The sequence below is a fragment of the Pantherophis guttatus genome, chromosome 7 (assembly GCF_059756535.1).
Source record: "Pantherophis guttatus breed Tessera chromosome 7, ASM5975653v1, whole genome shotgun sequence".
Taxonomy (NCBI): domain Eukaryota; kingdom Metazoa; phylum Chordata; class Lepidosauria; order Squamata; family Colubridae; genus Pantherophis; species Pantherophis guttatus.
In genome coordinates, this window is record NC_142069.1 from 48,551,390 (window position 1) to 48,573,223 (window position 21,834).

At 38.3% G+C, this 21,834-nt stretch overlaps 1 protein-coding gene and 2 long non-coding RNA genes across 28 annotated transcripts in view; 1 reads left to right on the forward strand and 2 right to left on the reverse strand.

Moving 5' to 3' along the window:
* GRIP1 (glutamate receptor interacting protein 1) overlaps positions 1 to 21,834 on the forward strand; it is a 369,729-nt gene that overhangs the window by 343,141 nt on the left and 4,754 nt on the right. For 8 of the 26 annotated variants that reach the window (XM_034403225.3, XM_087873162.1, XM_087873163.1 and 5 more), the window contains 6 exons: positions 1,944 to 2,083; positions 4,337 to 4,522; positions 7,393 to 7,549; positions 13,407 to 13,509; positions 13,650 to 13,694; positions 17,260 to 17,493. In XM_034403225.3, the coding sequence (XP_034259116.1) occupies positions 1,944 to 2,083; positions 4,337 to 4,522; positions 7,393 to 7,549; positions 13,407 to 13,509; positions 13,650 to 13,694; positions 17,260 to 17,493 (865 nt within the window). Of the gene's footprint in view, positions 1 to 1,943; positions 2,084 to 4,336; positions 4,523 to 7,392; positions 7,550 to 13,406; positions 13,510 to 13,649; positions 13,695 to 17,259; positions 17,654 to 21,834 lie in introns of all 26 variants that reach the window. The other 18 variants (XM_087873166.1, XM_087873165.1, XM_087873171.1 and 15 more) reach the window with 3 other exon arrangements.
* Positions 327 to 4,070, reverse strand: LOC117655627 (uncharacterized). Its single transcript, XR_004588747.3, has 3 exons — positions 3,984 to 4,070; positions 2,333 to 2,380; positions 327 to 410 (listed from the first exon to the last, which is right to left on the reverse strand). It is a non-coding gene; the product is annotated as an uncharacterized LOC117655627 (long non-coding RNA).
* LOC132712605 (uncharacterized) lies at positions 9,900 to 12,366 on the reverse strand. Its single transcript, XR_009623256.2, has 3 exons — positions 10,923 to 12,366; positions 10,397 to 10,457; positions 9,900 to 9,971 (listed from the first exon to the last, which is right to left on the reverse strand). It is a non-coding gene; the product is annotated as an uncharacterized LOC132712605 (long non-coding RNA).

Here is a 21,834-nt window from a genome sequence, read left to right on the forward strand (position 1 = left end):
AACAACTAATCTTCAGTTACTCATGCAAACATTCCATATGTCAAGCCTAATTCACGTTATTATACCCTGTCTCAAAATCAACAAATATACATTAAATTTCTCACATTTATATTTTTCTGCCAAAGAATAAAAATATGTTCTGCACATCCTCTGCCCACCTAAGACCACACTGCAGTTCCGAAATCTTGCCCAGTGTCATCTCTCGTATGCATGCAATGAGAATTTTGCTAAACATGTTCTAGGCACATTTAACAAACTAATCTTCCAGTGGTTTTTGCATTCACTCTTGCTGCTTTGTTTTGAGGATTAATAACAGTGTGTTCTTCCTCTCTTTTCGGATCTTTTAAATGATCACAGTGACTCCATAAGCAAGCCACTTCTATGTTCAGATACACTATCTACTCCTGCACCTGCAAAATGGAAAGGATAACATTTTCACACTGCAGAGTGTACGCCATATTAAATCGCTTGTAATAATAATAATAATAATAATAATAATAATAATAATAATAATAATAATAATAATAATAATTTTATTTCTATACCGCCCTTCTCCCGAAGGACTCAGGCCAATTTAAAAACACAAGACACAACAATGATTAAAAATTAAAATAATTAAAATAGATTTGGCCAATTTAAAACCCCAAAAATTTAAAATACCCCAATTTAAAATTATTATGTTGATAGCCCGGCCTGGCGGAACAACAGGGTCTTCAATGCACAGAGAAACACCCGGAGGTCGGAGATCTTACATATTTCCGGGGGCAGTTCATTCCACAGGGCTGAGGCTCCCACAGAGAAGGCCCTCCCCCTGGGTGTCGCCAGCCGACATAACTTGGCTGATGGCACCCTGAGGAGACCCTCTCTGTGGGAGCGGACTGGTTGGTGGGAGGCTATTGGTGGCAGAAGACGGTCTCAAAGGTACCTGGGTCCTGTGCCATGGAGCGCTTTAAAGGTGGTAACCAACACCTTGAATCGCACCCGGAAGACCACTGGGAGCCAGTGCAGCTCGCACAGGAGGGGTGTCACGCGGGCACAACGAGTTGCGCCCATAACCACCCGCGCGGCCGCATTCTGGACCAGTTGGAGCTTCCGAGTGCTCTTCAAGGGGAGCCCCATGTAGAGAGCATTACAATAGTCCAGCCGGGAGGTGACAAGGGCATGAGTGACTGTGCGCAAGGCGTCCCGGTCCAGAAAGGGCTGCAACTGGCGGATCAGGCGAACCTGATAAAAGCCCCCCCCTGGCCACGGCCGTCATATGCTCTTCTAAAGACAGCCGTGTGTCCAGGAGGACACCCAGATTGCGAGCCCTCTCTGTGGGGGGCAAAGATTCACCCCCAATAGTCAGCGATGGCACCTGCTGACTATATGGCACCTGCTGACTATAATGCATAAGGTTCATGATAATATTAGGGGTATTACTACCCTGATTATTACTACTAATTCTCTCTCTGTCCACATCAACAACATGGGTTATATTCCTTCCATGCTATTCCTTCCATGCTAACACATATCATGAAGTGAAAAAGTTGCATCCCTTAATATAATGCACTGATGTTTGTTAATGTTTTTTGTTTAGCTGGAAGTACGAAGTAACTGTTCATGTTACTATTTCTATTTTCCTTTTTCCTGCAAAAAATCTATCAAGTTATTTTCTTAAGACTTTGGAAGTATAAAATAGTAAGCGCAATAAATGTGCAACTTTCGTTTGCATATTACTTTGAAAGAAACTGAGCTCTTTGCTGGTGCAAAGATAGCTGGTTCTATGTTGGCTATCAGCTTACAGTCATAATGACAAGATCTTTAAAAGTAAAATTAATGTTATTACACATACATAAATTACATTTTAAAATAAAAGCAGGGGGAAACTATGTTTTTCTTAAATTATATGTTAAATGCTTTGCTCAGATTGTTTTTCATGTTTTTTTTAACTCATGTTTCAGGACAGGTGCAATTCATATCGGAGACCGAATCTTAGCAATAAATAGTAACAGTCTGAAAGGGAAACCTTTGAGTGAAGCCATTCATTTGTTACAGATGGCAGGAGAGACCGTGACCTTGAAAATAAAAAAGCAGACAGATGGTGAGTGTGTCAGGTATTCCACGGATGCCTTTTCTGCTATATCAGGAATGTGTTGTGCATATATTTATGAAAGTGACATTTGCCTATTAGATATTTAGGACTGTAGAAATAAATCCATGTTATATAAAAATAGATGATTTTAGTAATTTTAAAAAGAGCATTTATTGCAAAAGACAGCAAAAGCAATGAGACTGAGTTGCCCAAAAGCTAATCCCATTTATTGTTTATAATTTTTGTGTAATACTCAACATTAGAAAGCAGTGGTCCTCTCATTTGGATATCTGGTTAGTTTTTCTCCTGAAGAACATGGGAGAAAAGAAAAGGGTACAATGATGGAATAAGGTTAAGAGCACCTAAATATATAGTGCATGTTCAACCTAGAAAGAAGAAAAAAAGGACAGGAATGAGTTATTCTTTTAAGCCTTGTTTTAAAAAAAGGAAGTGGGGTGCTTTTGGAGAACTGCAGAAGGCCCTGTCCCTCAGAAAGCACACAAACGTTGGGAGTGTCTAATTGCCCAGACCTCAATCTGTCTACTGGACCCAAAATTCACAATAAAGTTAATCAAGATACGCCTTTTCCAGTATTTACTAAATTATAAAACAATAAATAATAAAGGAAAGCATGAAGATTCACCCCATTAAGGCTAGAATACATAAAACATTTACAAGCTGTAAGAACTAGTAACAGGATATCAGTCAGTAAAGAATATGGAAAAAATGTTTCTGATTAATAAATTGATCTAAAATAATGGACTTGCTTGTTGCTACCTAAGTCCTCAATATTTATCTAATACACTTGTATTTACTAACTTTCCAAACTGTCTCAACAGATATTTGAACATATTGCTTGTACTGATTTCACCCATCATTCTATATTATTTTGCTTGTACCATGCATTTTCTAAAAGCAAAAACCTCTACTAACAAGAGTAAATACAGTTAAACTAGTAATAACTTAGAAATATCTGGGGCTCAAGGAGAATTTGTAGTTTATTCAGTGTTCCCACTGACTTTTTTAAATGTGTATTTTGTAGTATTGTTATTCTACAAACTTAATATCCAGTCATCAGTTATCTAGCAGTGATAGGCATCTAGATGTATTCATTATGCCACACTAATTTTTGGCTTTGTGAATTGTTGCTTTTGATACACAGATATTAATTATAGATATTAGTTATGATTTATTGCAAGCTCTAACAACATTTGTTGTTGATTAAAATAGGTAATATAATAACAGTGTGTGTTTCTGGGTAGCTGCTGCAGACATACACATATATACATACACACACACACACACACACACACAAAGATTTTCAAAAATTAGTGCGTGGAAAGGATGAGGCCATATAAACATTTTAGTAACACTTCTAAAAATGAAATAATATAGTTGTTCTGTCCTTAGCAATGTATGTCGTTCCCTTTTTAAAAATGCTTGCTTTTCTAATAGAATTGGCTACTGCAGACTAAGCTGCAGGATCAACCAATATGGAAACAGGTTCTTTCTGTATTATACCTCCTCTTTGTACAAATACAAAGAAAATAAAACTGTTCAAAGCATTTGAAAAATGTTCCTTGCCATGCACAGAGGCCAAAAAAGTACTTGAAACTCTGAAGCAGCTATGGGCTTTAGAAACAGTGCATAGCTGCTTCTGGCCAACTTCCCATGGCTGTTCCCATCAAAGCAAAGTGGCTGGCTATATATATATATATATATATATATATATATATAGGAGCATTCTAGCATTGCTCCTAGAAACACGAAGCCGAAGACACCAGCCTGAAGATGACGAATGAGACTTCGTCGAAACGTTGCCAAGAAACCTCCAATTTTACGCGGGAGAAAACCCGAATAACCAAAGACCTACCTACATACATACATACATACATACATACATACATACATATATATGGAGATTCTTGACAGAAATTCTGAAGCTACTGCACAAGCCTTGCTAAAGATCCAGCTGCTTTAATGGTTCCAAAACCATTAAACCGTTGTTTTGCTTGTGTTCCCAAGTAGTGTGATATGTCTTATTTGAATGTCTTACACAACTCTGTTAGATCCTTGACTCCCATCAAGCCAACTGTGAGTCATAAAGGGACAGGGCCTTTCCATTGTTCCATAGATATAATTAATATGGGAGAGAGTCTGTTTGTCTAAGCTTTCTATTGGAAAAAATGGTTTTCTATGCACTTAAGATGAATGTATATTTAAATTTATAATGAATGTATAGCATGTCTTCCTTTCTATCAGCATCAAGTCCCAATAAATTTTCTGCCTCTGGTCATACAAATGAATTAAGTGATGCTGAAGATGATACAGCCATGACACAAAAACCAGGCAAGCTATCTGAAATCTATTCCACGACTGTCCCAAGTGTGGACAGTGCTGTAGAATCATGGGATGGCTCTGGAATGGATAACAGTTATGGAAGTCAAGGTAGGGATCATGTGTTTATTCTGGTGTACTTAGTATGGGAACACTCAGGAGTGAGGCTAGTAAACCTATGAAACCTCTTGTTATGTTTGAGAGGCAAACTCACCTTTTAACTGTCTTGTGGAAATCTCGTTAAAATTGCAGTTTTAATGTGCTAATTCTTGTATTCAGCTAACCTTGATTTCATGTCACTGTGACAGGTTTAAAAATATATCAATATACGAAGAGCTTTCTGCTGGTTTTACTAATGTTTCAGTGACTAGATCATAGCTCACATATAGCTAAACAGGTGTATTGCCCTTTTATTTCTCCTTCATCCCTTTGACATTAAGATGTCAAGAGACTTTCTAAGTAAGAACAGTTTTCAACAGCAGCAAGATTCTTTTAAAAGAAAAAATATACCTAGCATTTAGGATTTAATTATTATTTTAACCATTGTCATTTAAATCTTCAACATAATTTTGAAACAGAGAAATGCAGACTTTAAAAGTCTTGGTTTGAAAATGTACAAATATTGTAATCTTTTAGATGGAAAATCAAACCACTGTTTTATATATTGACTTTAAAACATATTAAGATAACAAATGTCAAAAGGTTGGTTTTGGGGGGGAAATCACTGCTTTTTAGCTTCACACATTTCTTTTCATTATTTGAATTATTTGAATATAATTATTCATTATATTCATCATTATCATTCATTCAGCTATAATGAAAAGCTTAATGTCTAATTTTTTTTGAGGCCAAATCCCTGATTTTGTATAAATATAGTAATAAATTTCCTTTTTTTATTTCGGTAGAAATTATATTGCTTTTTAAAAACATGTTTATAGGTGCAATTTACAAATACAGAGCCATGATGGTCCAGTGATTAGAATGCAGTATTGCAGGCTAATTCTGCTGACTGCTGGCTGCCAGCAGTTCGGCAGTTCAAATCTCACCAGCTCAAGGTTGACTCAGCCTTCCATCCTTCCGAGTTTGGTAAAATGAGGACCCAGATTGTTGGGGGCAATATGTTGACTCTGTAAACCACTTAGAGAAGGCTGTAAAGCACTGTGAAGCAGTATATAAGTCTAAGTGCTATGTTTAAACAAATTTAATTTAATAACATTATCACTGATAAACTGATAAAAGATAGGATCTGTCTTCCAAACAGATATATTTAATTTTTAAATATGTAGTTTAGAAATTAATATAGCAGTATCTATTTAAAAACACTGAGATTATAGTTTGAATTATATATATAAACAATATGAAATATAATTTGTAATACAGGTAGTCCTTGGGTTATGATAACAACTGGGACTGGGATTGCCTTTGCTAAGCAATGCAGTTATAAAGTGAGACATCATGTGACTTCATCACTTAGCAATGATAATCCATGTGGTCACCATTGCTTTTGTAGCTCCAAGGCATGCAGATTATTAAGCAGGAAGCAGCAAGAGTCGCAGGTAAGAAGCAGAGGGTGCTGGGGGGGGGAGGAATGTTGCTGGGAGATGAGAAAAGCCCAGGAAGGCTGGAGGAAAGAGGGTGTGATGCTACACAAGCACATGGATGCCAGGGAAGGAAGACTTCCCATGAGTACACTAGAGCCAGGAGACTTACCATGGTGACTTGCAACCTTCCCTGCCAGCTTCCCCATTGACTTTGCTTGTGGAAATCCAGCAGGCAAGGTAGCAAATGGAGACCGTATGACCATAGGCACTGTAACCATTGTTAAGTGTGAGCTGGTTGTAAAGTGCTAGAATCACAATCACATGAACATGTGGATGGTGCGATAGCCAGAACTTTGAGGACTGGGCATAGGTATCACATGATTGCAACTTTGAATAGTCACTGAACAAGTGATAATTAAAAGTCCTATATTTAAAGGACTTGAACTTGTTGCCAGCAAAATAGCAGAAACATCTCTGAATGATGTGATATAACACTGAACATCATCCAGGCAAAACACTTCTAGGAATAGAAATGTAATGAAATTTGATTCTAATGAGTGAATAGGAATAGGAGGAGCAATATAATAACAAAGAAATTGGAAACAACAGAAAAAAGAAGTTACTTGGGGAATGAAGGCTCTACTAGAACAATCAGACTAAGTACCATAAACTATATACTGTATTTAGTCCAAGCTGCCTAGAACTAAATAAATAAAGTGTATGTCTCTGGCTATTCCATACAGTAATAAACCCCATAAATAGATCAAGATAGACAATCCTCAATCAATTTGTGTTGCTGTAGTACCTTGAAATTGCAAGATAGATTACTGTTGGCAGGATAATCTTTTCCTTTAAAAAAAAAATAAGAAGAAATTAGAGTAAGTGGCCTTTAAGAGGCAAATCTCTCCCATCCTTAAACCACTAGCACCATCAGGACTTTAAATTATATTTTGGGTCATTCCAGAAGTGTAGAAAGTGAGGTGATTTGCTCGCAGAGATTTTCCATGAAGGGAAGGGAAGGTCCCCACCACTTCTGGTAATATTGCCTGTCATTTTCCTTCTGGTCGAGCTGATTGTGGCTCCCATAAAAGTTCCCCATACTTTCTATATGATGAATAGATTTCAAATAGCATTGATTTCTCAGTAGTATTGTGTTCGACGTGCAGAAATGAGAGCAATCAACATAGCCTTAAATGGAAACATATCACGTGGTTCATAATAAGATTGTTTTAAAAAGTATAACATAATTTCAGTATGCCCTTCCAAGAGAGTTCAGGCATATAACTACAAATTAATTCTAGCTGATATTTATAATCCACATATATTTGATACAATAAATAATAGCTTAAATCATACAATGTTTGGAAGAATAATTTGACATTGCATTTTTTATTTTATTTTGCATAGTCAACTGTAATGAACATATGGTTACTTTTTTAGGTCCCAATTATCAGGCTTCAGGATACAACTTCAATACCTTTGAATGGAGAAGTCCAAAACAAAAGGGTAGTTTATCTCCTTTGAATAGGCCCCGAATCAACTCCTTCCATGATACAGGATTAAGTGATGATGACTGGGATAAACCAGTAGAAAATAGGTAAGTACTGTGCTACATACTGAATTATTTACTACACATAGTAACATGTTCTTGTATTGATGTACTTTTTAGGACAGTTCAAAACTTCAGATATGGAGGCATGTGGGTGCTTTTTAGAGTTGCAAACCTGTTTGCAACTCTAGAAGAGGTACATCCACTTCAGAGTTTCAGGTAGATGCAGCATTTGCCTTCCCCCAAAGCACCTTTTCTGTCTTCGAAACTAAAGTACTGAACAGACCTATCACAGATTGCCAAGGACTTCAAAATGCTCAGTTGCCAATTTGTCCTCAAGTTGCTGAGATATATTGACAATTCATGTTATATGAGATTAGTAATATTTAAGACATTTGATAAGGCTGACAGCAAGCCATGTACAGTTGGTGAACCTTTATGTGTAATAGTATTGGTCATTAACTGTTAATATTAATTCAAAACTGAAAAGAGCTCCGGGTATTGAAGGAAGTTTTAGTTTCCATTTCCTGTCTCCTGTCTTCATTACGTTTGATGGATCATTCAGAGACTCATCTTTTAGTACTTAGAGGTTTCACTGTGGTTTCCACATAAATCAATAAATATGATACTGTGATATCATACTGTGAAGAAGGGACACACAGAGAGACAACTAAAAGATATGGCTACTTTGACTTCAGTGCTACAATTTTCTAAGGGGTATATTTTTGATGTGATCTCAATTTTTAAATGTTAGTAGTGATAGTATATCACTTTTAAGACATTTATCATCACCAGCTAGAAGTTTAATTAACCTTACTTAAACACCTGATTTGGACAAATTTATATTCAAGCTTTGACTTCTATTTTGTTAAGATAAATGCATGGGGGTCTCTTGAACCAGTATTCCCATGATGCAGGGGTGAAATGCTACCGGTTCGGGCCAATTCGCCCGAACCGGTAGTAAAAAATGCTTTAAAAAAGTTTTTAAAAAAGTTCCGATGATCACGCAGCACAGCTGATTGTCACACAACTGATCATCGGAACTTTTTTTTTTTTTTACTTTTTAAGCATTTTTTTACTACCGGTTCGCCGGAACTGATAGTAAAAAAATGCTTTAAAAAGTTAAAAAAAAAGTTCCGACGATCGTGTGGTACAGCTGATTGTCGCAGAGCTGATCGTCGGAACATTTTTTTTTACTTTTTTTTTACCAGTTCGCTTTGCACACATGCACACACAAAGCAAAACGGTAGCAGACTTCAGAACATTTCACCCCTGTAGCAGAGTCATATCTTTAAATATGAATCTGTTCCATTTATATATCAATGTATGTGGCCTTTAAGTCGGTATTAACTCCTGGTGACTACATGGATAGGTCTGTGCAGTTTTCTTGGCAAGATTTTCCAAAAGTGGTTTTCCCGTGCCTTCTTCCTAGGACTATGAGAGAGTAACATGGACAAAGTCACTCAGCTGCTTTCATACCTAAAGGAGCATTAGAACTTATGGTCTCCTGGTTTCTACCCTACTGCCTTTAACACTATACCAAAATGGCTGTCTATATGACAGTGACAGAAGGATTTACAATTCAAGGTCCTGAACCAACCCCAATATCTAACATTTTGTAATGCAGCCTCTTCCACCAGGATATTTTCTCCTAGCTAGGTTTCTTCTAACATAACTTCAACTGAGAATTAAGCCCATCTGAGGAAAAAAAATATCAAGAGTGATTTAGTGCTTCTGCCCATATGATTTGGCTATTTTGCCATAGATTAGATATAATTTAGGTCTATGTAAAAAGATTTCTGTGTTCTAATTGTCATCTTTCTTAATACATATTCAAAATTCTATTAGACACTTCTGCTGTTTCCCCACTCCTATATTGCTTTAACTTTTACATATACATCACTATTGCTAATTTCCCCATTATAGCCTAATCAGCATAGTTAAACATAGGAAATGTTGATATTAATAATAAATTAACGAACTATAAGAACTGTACTTCTTGTAATTTTGGGATTCGTATATAATTTCTGCTGGTGATGACAAACTCTTTTGTGTCAGATCCAAACTCTTGACAAATAGAAGTAAACCAGGCATTTACTAACTAATCCTGGCATTTATTCCAATGCCATTACCAAGTAGCTATTTATTATTTCATGTCTATACCACTCTAACCCACTAGATGTTAACTAGCTTACTTACATGCATTCATAAAAACATAAATCTAATTAAGGTCAAATAGCAAAATTAAAAACAAGTCCAAAAGGCATGCATTGCAATTTCCATACCTTACCCAGATTTGGCATCTGACTAGAAGAGATCAAAATCATCCTCTTCATCTAAAATTTTCTGCAATTGAAATCCAATCACTTCCTCTAAAATCTTCCTTAAAAAGGAGGAGTGGAGAGTAGGCTGGGATAGTCCACACTATTGGAGCAAATGATGTCTTCTTCAGAAGGTAAGAAACCAATGCCTCTAAGACAGAAGATACCATCTCGTTTCTGTTCAAATCTTTAGGTTAGCATCTCAAATCTAATTATATTCACATCCTCAGCTAACTGAAGGACAGATGGAGCATAGAACTAGCCTACAGGTGAAGAAAATCATAGTACAAGGAACTGTGTCTACTTGAAAAATTGCAAATTGAAATGAAATAAATCCTAAATATTTTTACAAGATGATGGTCATCTCCCTAGAATTTGTTCCTGCTTAATGGAGTTCAATTTTGAGCACATTTATTTATTCTACTTTTATGCTGCTGAATCCTAAAGAGACCCAGAACAGCTAATAGTGTCAACATATAGTAAAACAAGAATCCCCAAATGCATATAAGGAGTGGAAAAATAAAAAAGATTTTTGAAGTAGATAATATAAGTATCATTGAACTGCAGACCCCACCTTCAGTTATAATATACCATCTTCCTGTGCCACGCAGAACAGGTAAGTCTTCAGTATTTTCCTGAAGCCGAAGAGAGACAATGCTGATTAGGACTCTGTCCAAAGGGGTTCTAAAGAATAGGAGCAGCTAGTGAAAATGTCCTTTTCTGAGGCCATACCATGTGACAGTCCCATATAGACAAAACCTGGATGGAGTTAACCATACATGTTGTTAGTTGAACTCTATGTAGGGCCTTAAAGGTGACAACCAGCCCTGTAAATCACAGTTGGAAGCTGACTGACAAGATCTCAAATTCACCCATTACAGCTCAGATTGCTACTTTCTGTGCTAGGTGCAATTTTCAAATGCTCTTTAAGAGCAGTTCCTTATAATAATACCAACATGAATGACTCTGCACAGGACTTCTGGTCCAGAATGATCATAATTGGGGCACAAGATATAGCCATACAAAAGATGTTCTAGCTAGGATGCTAGGAGAAAGTCCAAATGCAGGCATCCATACTCAGAATCAACAATAGAATTTACCTGGAATTGTTAGATCCATGAACCCAAAGCAACACAGATTTGGAGGGATTCCATTGGCGTATGTTCTTCTCCATCAAGAACCTGATAACTTCCAGGCTTTGGATCAGCACTTCTAGCATAGCATTTCCCAGGATTAAGATGTGAAGCTGGTTATAATCCATATATTGATGACACCAAGCCTCATACCATTGGAATACCAATGGAATAAAACATGTTAAAAACAAGAAAAAAGTTAAGAAAATGATTGGTCCATTGCTGGGAGAAAGTGGCAAGAAGGTGACAAGCAACAGGGAGAAAGCAGAACTACTTAACTCGTTTTTTGCATCTGTCTTTACACAAAGGGAAAAAACAGTCCAACCTATCAAAAACAGCACCGTAAAAAACAGATTAGGAACACAAGTTAAAATATGGAAGAAAACAGTAAGTGAGCATCTGTCCACCCTAGACAAGTTCAAATCACCAGGACCAGATAGATTACACCCCAAGGTTCTGAAGAACCGTCAGACATGATCTCAGAACCACTGAACTATATCTTTTCAAGATCCTGGAGCACTGGGGAACTACCAGAGGACTGGAAAAGAGCTGATGTAGTTCCCATTTTCAAAAAAGGAAAAAAAAATAGATGCAGGAAACTACAGACCTATCAGGAAATACCTAGAGGCAAACAAAGTAATAATCAAAAGTCAACATGTGTTTGTCAAAAACAGGTCATACCAGACAAATCTTATTGCATTACTTGACAAAGTGACAAAATTAGTGGACCAGAGGAATGCTGTGGATATAATTTATTTGGGCTTCAGTAAGGCATTTGATAAAGTAGACCACAACCTACTACTTGATAAGACAGAAAAATGTGGGTTAGACCGCATCATTACCAGATGGATTTGTAACTGGCTGACCAAACACACTCAATGTGTTGTCCTCAATAGAACTGCATCTACATGAAGGGCAGTATGCAGTGGGGTACTCCAAGGCTCTGTTTTAGGCCCAGTACTCTTCAACATCTTCATCAATGATTTGGATGATCAAATTTGCAGATGACACCAAACTGGCAGGAATAGACAATACTCCAGAAGATAGGCTTAAGATACAGAAGAATCTTGACAGACTTGAACATTGGGCGCTATCTAACAAAATAAAATTCAATGGTGAAAAAAGTAAGGTTCTATACTTAGGCAAGAAAACTAAAATACACAGCTACAGTATAGGTGGTACCTCGCTCAATAGTAGTAACTGTGAGAGGGACCTTGGATTTCTAGTGGACAATCATTTAAATATGAACCAGCAGTGTGCTGCAGTTGCCAAAAAATCCAACATAGTTCATAAACAGGGATAGAATCAAGATCACGTGAAGTTTTAATACCACTTTATAATGTCTTGGTAAGGTCACACTTGGAATACTGCATCCAGTTTTGGTCGCCATGATGCAAAACATGTTGAGACTCTAAAAAGAGTACAGAGAAGAGCAACAAAGTTGATTAGGGGACTGGAGGCTAAAACATATAAAGAACAATTGCTGGAATTGGGTATGTCTAGTTTAATGAAAAGGGGTGATGTCAGTGGTGGGTTGCCCCCGGTTCGCACCGGTTCTATAGAACTGGTAGTAAAACCGGCAGGAGGCTCCGCCCACCGACCCCGACGTCATCAGAATGCTTCTGCGCATGCAATACCTCCCACTCCAATCTTTTGGAGATGGTCCAGAAGAATACCAAGCTCTGTGATACTAAATGCCATAAGAAGTCAAGGAGGACCAAGAAAGTTATACTTGATGATCTTAGCTTTTCCAATGGTCATCCATAAGTGCAAAAAATGCAGTCTCCATTCTGTAACCTGGCCTGAAACCTGACTGCCAAGAGTTTGAACATTCTACTTTCTGTAGGGCTTCGTGAACTTGCAAGACCACCACTTTCTCCACAATCTTCCTTGAAAGGAAGGTTAAAGATAAAATTATCCAAACCTTAACATATTGAATGACAGATGCTTGAGTAGGAGATGTAGCATTCCTGACTCAACAAAGCATTTATAATTGCTCAAATGTCTGCCACCTCAAAGATGGCTTTGCATCTTTCCTTATCTTCATAATTTTCTGCATGCGTCTAACTCCACAATTTATAGCAGGTAGAATGAAAGAATGCTAAGAATAAAAGCAGTGAAAGTGACTGCCCAAAAGAAAAGCAAACCAGAGGCATTATATTTTTGGATATCTGATAATTATCTATTTGTCTAGCAAGATATTGTTACTCATTTTATATTTCACATCTGTATAATTGGAGACAGAGAGAAAGAGAGAGAAAAACAGAGAGGGAGAGTTTATATAAATTCTTATACCAGTCATTCCACAGCCCAGTTCATCAGCTGTGTCTCCTGTGCCTTGTTGTCTAGCTCACACCTGAACATACTTTTTGTTACTTTGCATTGCAAGCATTTCCTGTGAAGCTCATTGTGATATTCTCTATAACTTTAGAAACCTTTCTCTGAATCCAGCTTTACAGGTGTCCCTGAGCCTGATCAGGAGGAAAACTTCTGGTCCCAAGCACTGGAAGATTTGGAGACTTGTGGACAGTCAGGAATTCTGAGGGAATTAGAGGTAGAAGCAATCTACTCCTTCATAATAGACTAATTTCTTTTTTCAATTAACACTAATTTTTGTTGGGTTTTTCCCCTCCTTTTTTCTAAGTTTGCATTAATCTCACAAAATCATTTTAAAGCTTTAACCCCTCTCCACAGGACAAGGTTGACAGGCGTCTGTATTTGAGAAACATGGCTCTCTTGGTACTTACCCTTTAGTGTTTATATTTTTGCTTGCATAGCTGCCTTTGCTAACCCCCAATCAAGCAATTATCTTCCATGGATCTGCTGCTGAAATGTGTGTGAGCAAAAGCTTCTCCTGTGCTACTTCTGGCTGCATTTGTTTGCAGGCTTACTTTGCTTTAACAGCACACATCCCATTATCTTCTAGCTGCTTTTATAAAAGTTTTCCTGGCATGTATCTCTTGCAACAGAACTGAATTTGAATTATAGGGAACATAAACGAAAACAAAATTTCCACACATTTTTACAATTAGATTCACCACATGAACTAATATAGCTACAAAAGATTTGTATATTCCGTGGGATTTTATTTATTTTTTTTGCTGTTGCAATCTGATGTTAATCGCAATTACATATGCCATATTCACTTTGCACTCAGTTATTTTACTTCAAAAGCAGAATAATTAGAAACTTTAAAAAAAAACTTGGCCATACAGGTAGTTCTCAACTTACCACAATTGAGCCCAAAATTTCTGATGCTAAGCAAGACATTTGTTAAATGAGCTTTGCTCCATTTTACTACCTTTCTTGCCACGGTTGTTAAGTGAATCACTGCAGTTATTAAGTTAGTAACACAGTTGTTAAGTGAACCTGGCTTCCCAATTGACTTTGCTTATCAGCAGGTCACAAAAGGTGATCACATGACCCTGGGACATTGCAACCATCATAAATATGAATCAGTTGTCAAGCATCTGAATTTTGATTATGTGACCATGCGGATGCTGCAATAGTTGTAAGTGTGAAAAACTTTCATAAGTCACTTTTTTCAGTGCCATTGTAACTTTGAAGGTCACTAAATGAACTATTATAAGTCGAGAACTACCTATATTCCTTAATTACAACAAAAATTAATATTCTTAGTTTAATTCTTTAGAAGGGTGTATCTGCAAGAATTTTCTTTTATGTTCTTTTAAATTCCCAATGTTGCAAAATGGTAAAAGTCTCGTTTCATCGTTATGTCATATGGAAATCAGAGAGTCATCACAATGAATGTGAATGGCATTGACAAAATAAAAATCATGCTACTCAAGTTGACTGCATAGCCTCAGATCTGTAGCTTCCATATTGCATGCCTGTTATTTTAATGTGGATATGTTTTATATTTAATTGACATTCTGAGTACTTTGGAGAAATGGCTTGTCAGTTTGGTTTAGTTCGGCCTAAGGCATGTAGCTCAAGCTTCTCTTATGGATTTTCTTCCTAAGAGCATAGCAAATGGATATGGAAATAGAATGAATATTTCAATGTTGAGAATTTTTTTCATTTAAGAAGCCTTTTAAAAAGTGAAATTAATTGGGTATAGGTATTATCTTACTTATATTTCAATCTTAAGGACAGTTTTGCAAATTAATTGTTTCCTATCAGTCTAACCTTAACTTTCATTCCTCTCAAAGTAGATCTAATGTTTTTTTTAAATTATTATTTTGGTAGTAAGGAAAAATGCTTAAATAATATGTCAGAAACTAAAACATTTTTTAAAAAAAAATAATTTAAACCCTAAAATTATTGCTTTATTATGAACCAGAAGAAATACTGGAAATAAAAATACATCTTTATATATGTAATGAGAACATTGCTTGCTAAATACAGTTAAAGCAGTATATAATGAAAGGGTAGCATAGGTGAAAATTTTAGTGAATGATTTAGCACTGAGCAAGGAGTAAGACTCCAATGTCTTCTTGGTTGTTAATGAATTAATGAATAAATTTAAAGTCATGTTTGTGATTTTTAAATATAGGATGAGTGTTGGTTGTACAAAATCAGCATGTTCCTTTGTATACAATCAGTGTTGTGCTGTGGACTGAAAACCCAAATGATTTGGGTTCATAGCTCTGAAAATTAAAATATTGAAAGCAAAGTAGTTGTGTTTGTTGGAGAAAAGGGGCAAATGATTGCAAATTATATGTAAATAGGGTAAATAGATAAATGTGTGGGAATTATATAGAAATTTAAGATTACAAATGTGTTATGCATTATGATAACCAAAGGTTTAGCAAAGGAAGCAAAGTTGACTATCTATAGGAGTGTGTTTCTGTCCACATTGCTATGTTGAAGTGAGAATTTGATATGTCAGGTGAAACATAAAAGTAATTTAAATGCAGTGTGAATGGTGATGCTGCCAACGTCTTGGATGCATGTCGGCAGGCTATGGAGGAGGAACAAGCTAAAGCTTAACGCTGCCAAGATTGAGTAGTTAGGTTTTGGACACATACACACCCCAGTAAGATTGAGGTTTTGGACACATACACACCCCAAACTGGAGGTATTTCATATTTAATCTTCTTTGGAATGACAGACCACCAGCACCAGCATCGCCCAAAGAACTGGTGAACAATTGAGGGATCTTCTTGGACTCACAGTTACTGTTCAAGGAGCAGGTGGCAATGAGACAAAAAAGGCCTTTATGTAAATCTATCTTCAGAACCATTTCCTTTGTTACATGGAACAGGAGTCCATGTGGTCAGAAAATCACTTGTGGTTTGATTGTCTTGTGCATGTCCTACCACAAAGTATTCTACATAATGCTGCCCTTGAAAACCTACTTAGAAGCTGCAGCTGATCCAGAATGCAACAGCAATTATTTGTATGCCTTATTAGGCCCATGTAATGTTTTTTTTTTCCTTCTTGAATTACCAGTTACCAGAATTCTTTCTGGTGCAATTCAAAGAATTAGTTATCATCTATGAAGCCTTCATGGCATAAGACCTGGTTATGGAACACCATCTTTTGTAGCTGTTGTCAAGGCTGTACAATTGGGCAAAGTGAGCACTGGCATTCATTATGTCATGCTACTTGATGGGACAGAGGAAGTTCTCTGATGTTGTACTTAAGAAGCAGGTATGGTAAAACAAACTGAAAAGGGGTACAAATGAATGGATGCCCACAAACGTGACCTGAATTTAAAAATGAATGAACAGTATAGAACAAGCTTATGGCTGGTTAGAGAGACTGAATGAGGATCCAATTGCCAAGCAAATATATGAAGGAAGTGTGTATGGATCAGAAAAAAAAGGAAATATTGAGAAAATTGTAGTTGGATAGTGTTCTTCAAAAGAAGATGATTTTTAAAAAATTAAAAAAGACTGTATGAAATAGTATGTGTGTGTTGGTGTAAACTAGATACAGCTGTATTTCCTTTTATTTTTCTTAAATCATGACTTCTTTTCTTTGCCTTACTCTGTCTTACTCTACTTCTGCTACTGTGCATAATTTTGGCTACTCCAAAAGAGGAGAACATCATGATGTCTCTCTGTGTGTATATGTGCGTTTAGGTATAGTCTGGAAAAGTTCCACTAAACACTTCTAATAAAACTTTATATACTTTTATACTGATCCACTGGAGAATCTCAGGGATCTTCCCCAATTTCCTAGTCAGATTGTTCATCTATTCTCCAAGCCATTTGCTTGCCCTGAGCAACCGTATTTTGACAATAATAGCAGAAAAATATGCTACTTTTCATTAGGAATATACCTTCTTTATTATGTTATGTATTATATTTTTACAACCTGTTTATTAATGCTGCAGGCTACAATTATGTCAGGGAGTACAGTGAGCCTGAATCATGATAACTCTCAAGTTCGCAGCCATCTAGGAAGACAAGCCAGCTTTCAGGAAAGAAGTACTTCGAGGCCACATTATAGCCAGACCACTCGAAGCAACACATTGCCTTCAGATGTGGGGAGGAAGTCCATAGCCCTTAGGAAAATGAAGCAAGAGATGAAAGAAATCATGTCCCCAACTCCTGTGGAGTTACACAAGGTAGTGGCTTTTTGATTTCACCTTCTGGCTAAGCTCTGCATTATGAAGAACTGCAAAGAAACTGCTCACCTGATGATATCTCTGCAAATGCTGCAAAAAAGTTTTACACTCTCATTCACAAACATCACATCCATTTTAATGGATAGATTTTGCATGAAATGTATCCTGTCTTGAATATTTTATATTGATGGTCATCTGTATGTCATCCAATCAAGTAACTGAATATTAAGAAAATTGAAAAGATTTTCTTTATATTACCCTGTTTTGACATTTTTTTGGTGAGTGACCTGGAATTATTAGATGAAATGGGTAGCTCTATAAAATAGATACAAGTAGTCCTTGAGTTACGACCATAATAGAGCCCAAAAATTTCTGTTGCTAAGCAAGATATTTGTTAAGTGAGTTTTGCTCCATTTTACAATCTTTCTTGCTAAGTGAATCATTGCAATTAAGTTAGTAACACGGTTGTTAAGTGACTTTGGCTTCCCCATTGACTTTGCTTGTCAGAGGGTCACAACATGACCCCGGGAGGCTGCAACTGTCATAAATATGAACCAGTTGCCAAGCGGCTGAATTTTGATCACATGACCATGGGGATGCTGCAATGGTCATAAGTGTGAAGGTTATAAGTTACTTTTTTCAGTGATATTGTAATTTCAAATGGTCACTAGCGAACTGTTATAAGTCCAGGACTACATATAAATAGATAGGCAGGCAGGCAAATGCAGGTTTTTCCCCTCTAAATGTAGCTGTGGATGTATTTCACTCCAGATATTTCCCCAGCAAGGTCACATAATTGTTCATTATGAAGCATGCAAATTAAAATAAAGAGAAAATTGGTTAGTTGATTAAACATGTTGATCCCATATTTGACTTAGGTATTGCACATGGTGATGGAAGTTTGCAACCTCACCCCTGCCCCTTTCTCCCCCCCCCCAAAAAAAATATTCCTTTCCAGGACACAGAGATTAAGGATGAGAGAAAGACAAAGAGGGAGGGAAGGAGAGACTAACTGTTTTGACTTTCTTCTTCTTCTGTGAAGTAAAGCAGCACAACATAGAGCAGTGCAACATTTTCAATTCTGCAATAAATGTTGTGGGTGAATAATAGTTTTTATGCTACTATTCTGGTAGTATTCAGCTTATACTAATCGTAAGAATATATCCAATATAATCAAAGGGCATATTAAATTAGCCCTTTGAACCAGTGTTCAGTATTTTCTCTGAGTTGTGTATTATTTGTTTTCCAATGTGCTGCTTCAACAAATATACTCCCCATTCTTAAATGCCTACAGAGATACTTCAGGTAAAATAATTAAATGGATAAACATACCAACAGCTGAAATTGATTTAAATGCTCTGACATTCATATTATTTTAACGGCATATAAGCTCAGCGTGCAACCAAATATTTATTCATTTATATTTTATATTTCTGAAATGCACATCTCCATCAAAGAATTACAATTCCTATGGAAAAGATATTTCTGTATTCAAAGTGGGAAGGGACCTATCCAAGATGCATATTTTAATCCAGAGCTCCCACAGGAAAGAAGGGAATGGTTCCACAGAAGCAGCCTGCTGCTCACGCAAATGGAGCTTGTGTGCACATGTTCACTCAGAGGTGGGCTTCAGCTGGCTCGGATTGGTTCAGGCAAACCAGTTGTTAAGATTCTGTGCAGTTTGGCGAACTGGCAAATCCCACCACTGGCTAGCCCCACTCCGCCCCACCCTGCCCAGTCTCATCTCGCCCGATATAGCTGCTACTGCTCTCTGTCTGGCTCCCTCGCTTGCCTCGACCACACAATCTCCGTGGGCCAGCCAGCTTGCCTGCCTTTGCTGCCGCGGCTGCATCCCACGCGGCACTCTCCCCACAGCCCAGATGAGCGGCCCTGATCTGCCTGGTGAGCCTGCGAGCAAGGCTCAAATCCCAGCCTAGCTGCCTCCCACGTGGCCCAGCCAGCTTGCCTGCCTTCCGCCGTGGCCTACCATGTGGCTGCCATGCCCCAGCTCTCTGCCTCAACTGCCTTCCTTCACCGATCTCTGCTCCTCCCCACTTGCCTAGACTAGACTCGCCCAGCTGCCTCAGCCTGCTCCCGCTCGCTTCAGCAGCAGAAGCCTTGAGGCAGAGGTAAGCGTGGCCGGTCACCCCTTCGGGGAAGCAGGGCTGGGAAGGCTGCTCGTCTCCAAAGCTCCTGTTTCTCTCACCCTCCACCTCCTACCGCTTCTCTCGGCCTCAGTCTGTTTCTCTCCCTCTGCTTCCTATCGTTTCTCTCAACCTCAATCTATTTCTCTCCTCTGCCTCCTACCGCTTCTCAAGGCCGGAGAGAAAGCATCTGGTCTGGGCACACAGCCCTCCATGACGGAGCGCTCCTGAGGAGCAAAGCCTTGGACAACCTGATCTGTCCTGAAGGCCTCAAGGAGCTCCACTTTCCATGTGCCTCTGCCAGCCCGAGTGCCCTGCCCTTCAGATCCCAATGGGACTAGCGCCCGCCGGCAACAGCACTCCAACAAGGCTGTGTGCCCAGACCAGGTGCTTTCTCTCAGGCCTCCCACCTTGCATCAGGCAGCGGGAGGAGGCACTGTGTGGCCGGGAAGGCTGCCTGCAGTTCTTGTAGCCAAAGCTGGGATGTCTGAGAACCCGCAAGTATGTATGAGGTGTTCTGCACTGAGCAGAAGATTGAACTAGAAGACCTCCAAGGTACCTTCTAGCCTGATTTTAAAGTGTGTGTCTGTGTGTGTGTGTGTGTGAGAGAGGGGGGGGGGAGAGATGAGGCTTCTTGTGGGCGCATTTTGGAGAAGTGCCAAATGCCAAAAGGGCAATCATTCTGGGATTAAATTCCAAATGAAATTGGGTCTTCAGGGTAAGGAGACATGAAGAACTTTCAACTGCAGGTTTCTAAAGATCTTATTAAAATGAACGTCTAGAGACAGCTCTTTAACTCATTAGTCCAGAGGGAGCAAAAGAGTTAGGATCCCAATGAGGGTCTTAGCTATTTAGCTCAGGAATAACAGAATAACAGAGTTGAAAGGGACTTTAGAGGTCTTCTAGTCCAACCCCCTGCTCAGGCAGGAAAACTGAGGATGCCAAAATCTGAGCGGAGGGCCTGGGAAAGGTGTCAGAATAACAGAATAACACTTAGAAGGGACTTCGAGGGGGGGGACCCTATACCATTTCAGAGAAATGGCTGCCCAGTCTTTTCTGAAAAACTTCCAGTGATCGAGACCCAGAACTTCTAGAGACAAGCAGTTCCATTGGTTCATTGTTCTCACTGTCAGAAAGTTTCTCCTTAATTTTAGGTTGCTTCTCTCTTTGTTCAATTTCCATCCGTTGCTTCTTGTTTTGCCTTCTGCTGCTTTGGAAAATACATTGCCCCCCCTTCTTTGTGGCAGCCCCTCAAAAGCCTGTTTTGTGACCTGCCTATCACACTCTTGGGCAAAGCATGTGAGCTATTTCCTCCTTTCAGTGGTCCATGAAATTACATCTATAGTATGTAGATGCAGATAATAAAGTCGAAAAAAGGTGAACAACATTTTTACAGAACTCTAGATATGTTGAGGCCAGGCATGACAAGGAATGGCTGGGAGGGGAGGAGCCAGGCAAGGCATCCCTTGACATGAGTGTTGTTGAGTTGGCCACACCCATCCAGGCACCTGACCACCAAGCCACGCCCACCCAGCCAGTCATTAGGGCAGAGAACCGGTTGTTAAAAAATTTGAATCCCATCACTGTGCTCATGCATCCTCGTGCAAGTGAGGATAGATGTGTGTGTGTGCTCATTGGCCATTTCTGCAGCCCTTTTTGCAATCCCTTCATGTCCCATGAGTGCGTTGCAACCCACAGGTTGGGGACCCCTGCTCTAGTCAGAAAGAATATGGAAGAGAATGCTTGACATTTATGTTAGTGTAGAATTTTGCAGTATATTATTCCAACCATCAAAATTATCATAAAGATGCTTCTTTTCTTGCTACATTGCAATAAGGTAGAAAAACGTCTGTAAAGCATAACTTCCTGTTATGGTTAAGACAGGAAATTATAGCTATCTTTTAAACAAACCGAATGTTGTTTAAAGCTGAGCTTAATTTATGATTCCAGCTTTCTCCATATCTGATAAACCCTGATTTCAGCCATAGCAAGAGACTGTACTTAAAGGAAGATTTCCCACCCTATTGTAATGTAGCAAAGTAAATGTTTGCTTGTGCTGATATAAGATGGTGGTAACAGAGACTCCACAACAAAGCAATAGCATCAGCTATCTTTTTCTTGAAAATATGATCCTTTTAGACTCACAAGGTTGAAAGGGGCCATTTGGATCACTATTGGAATCTAAGTCATAGTATCT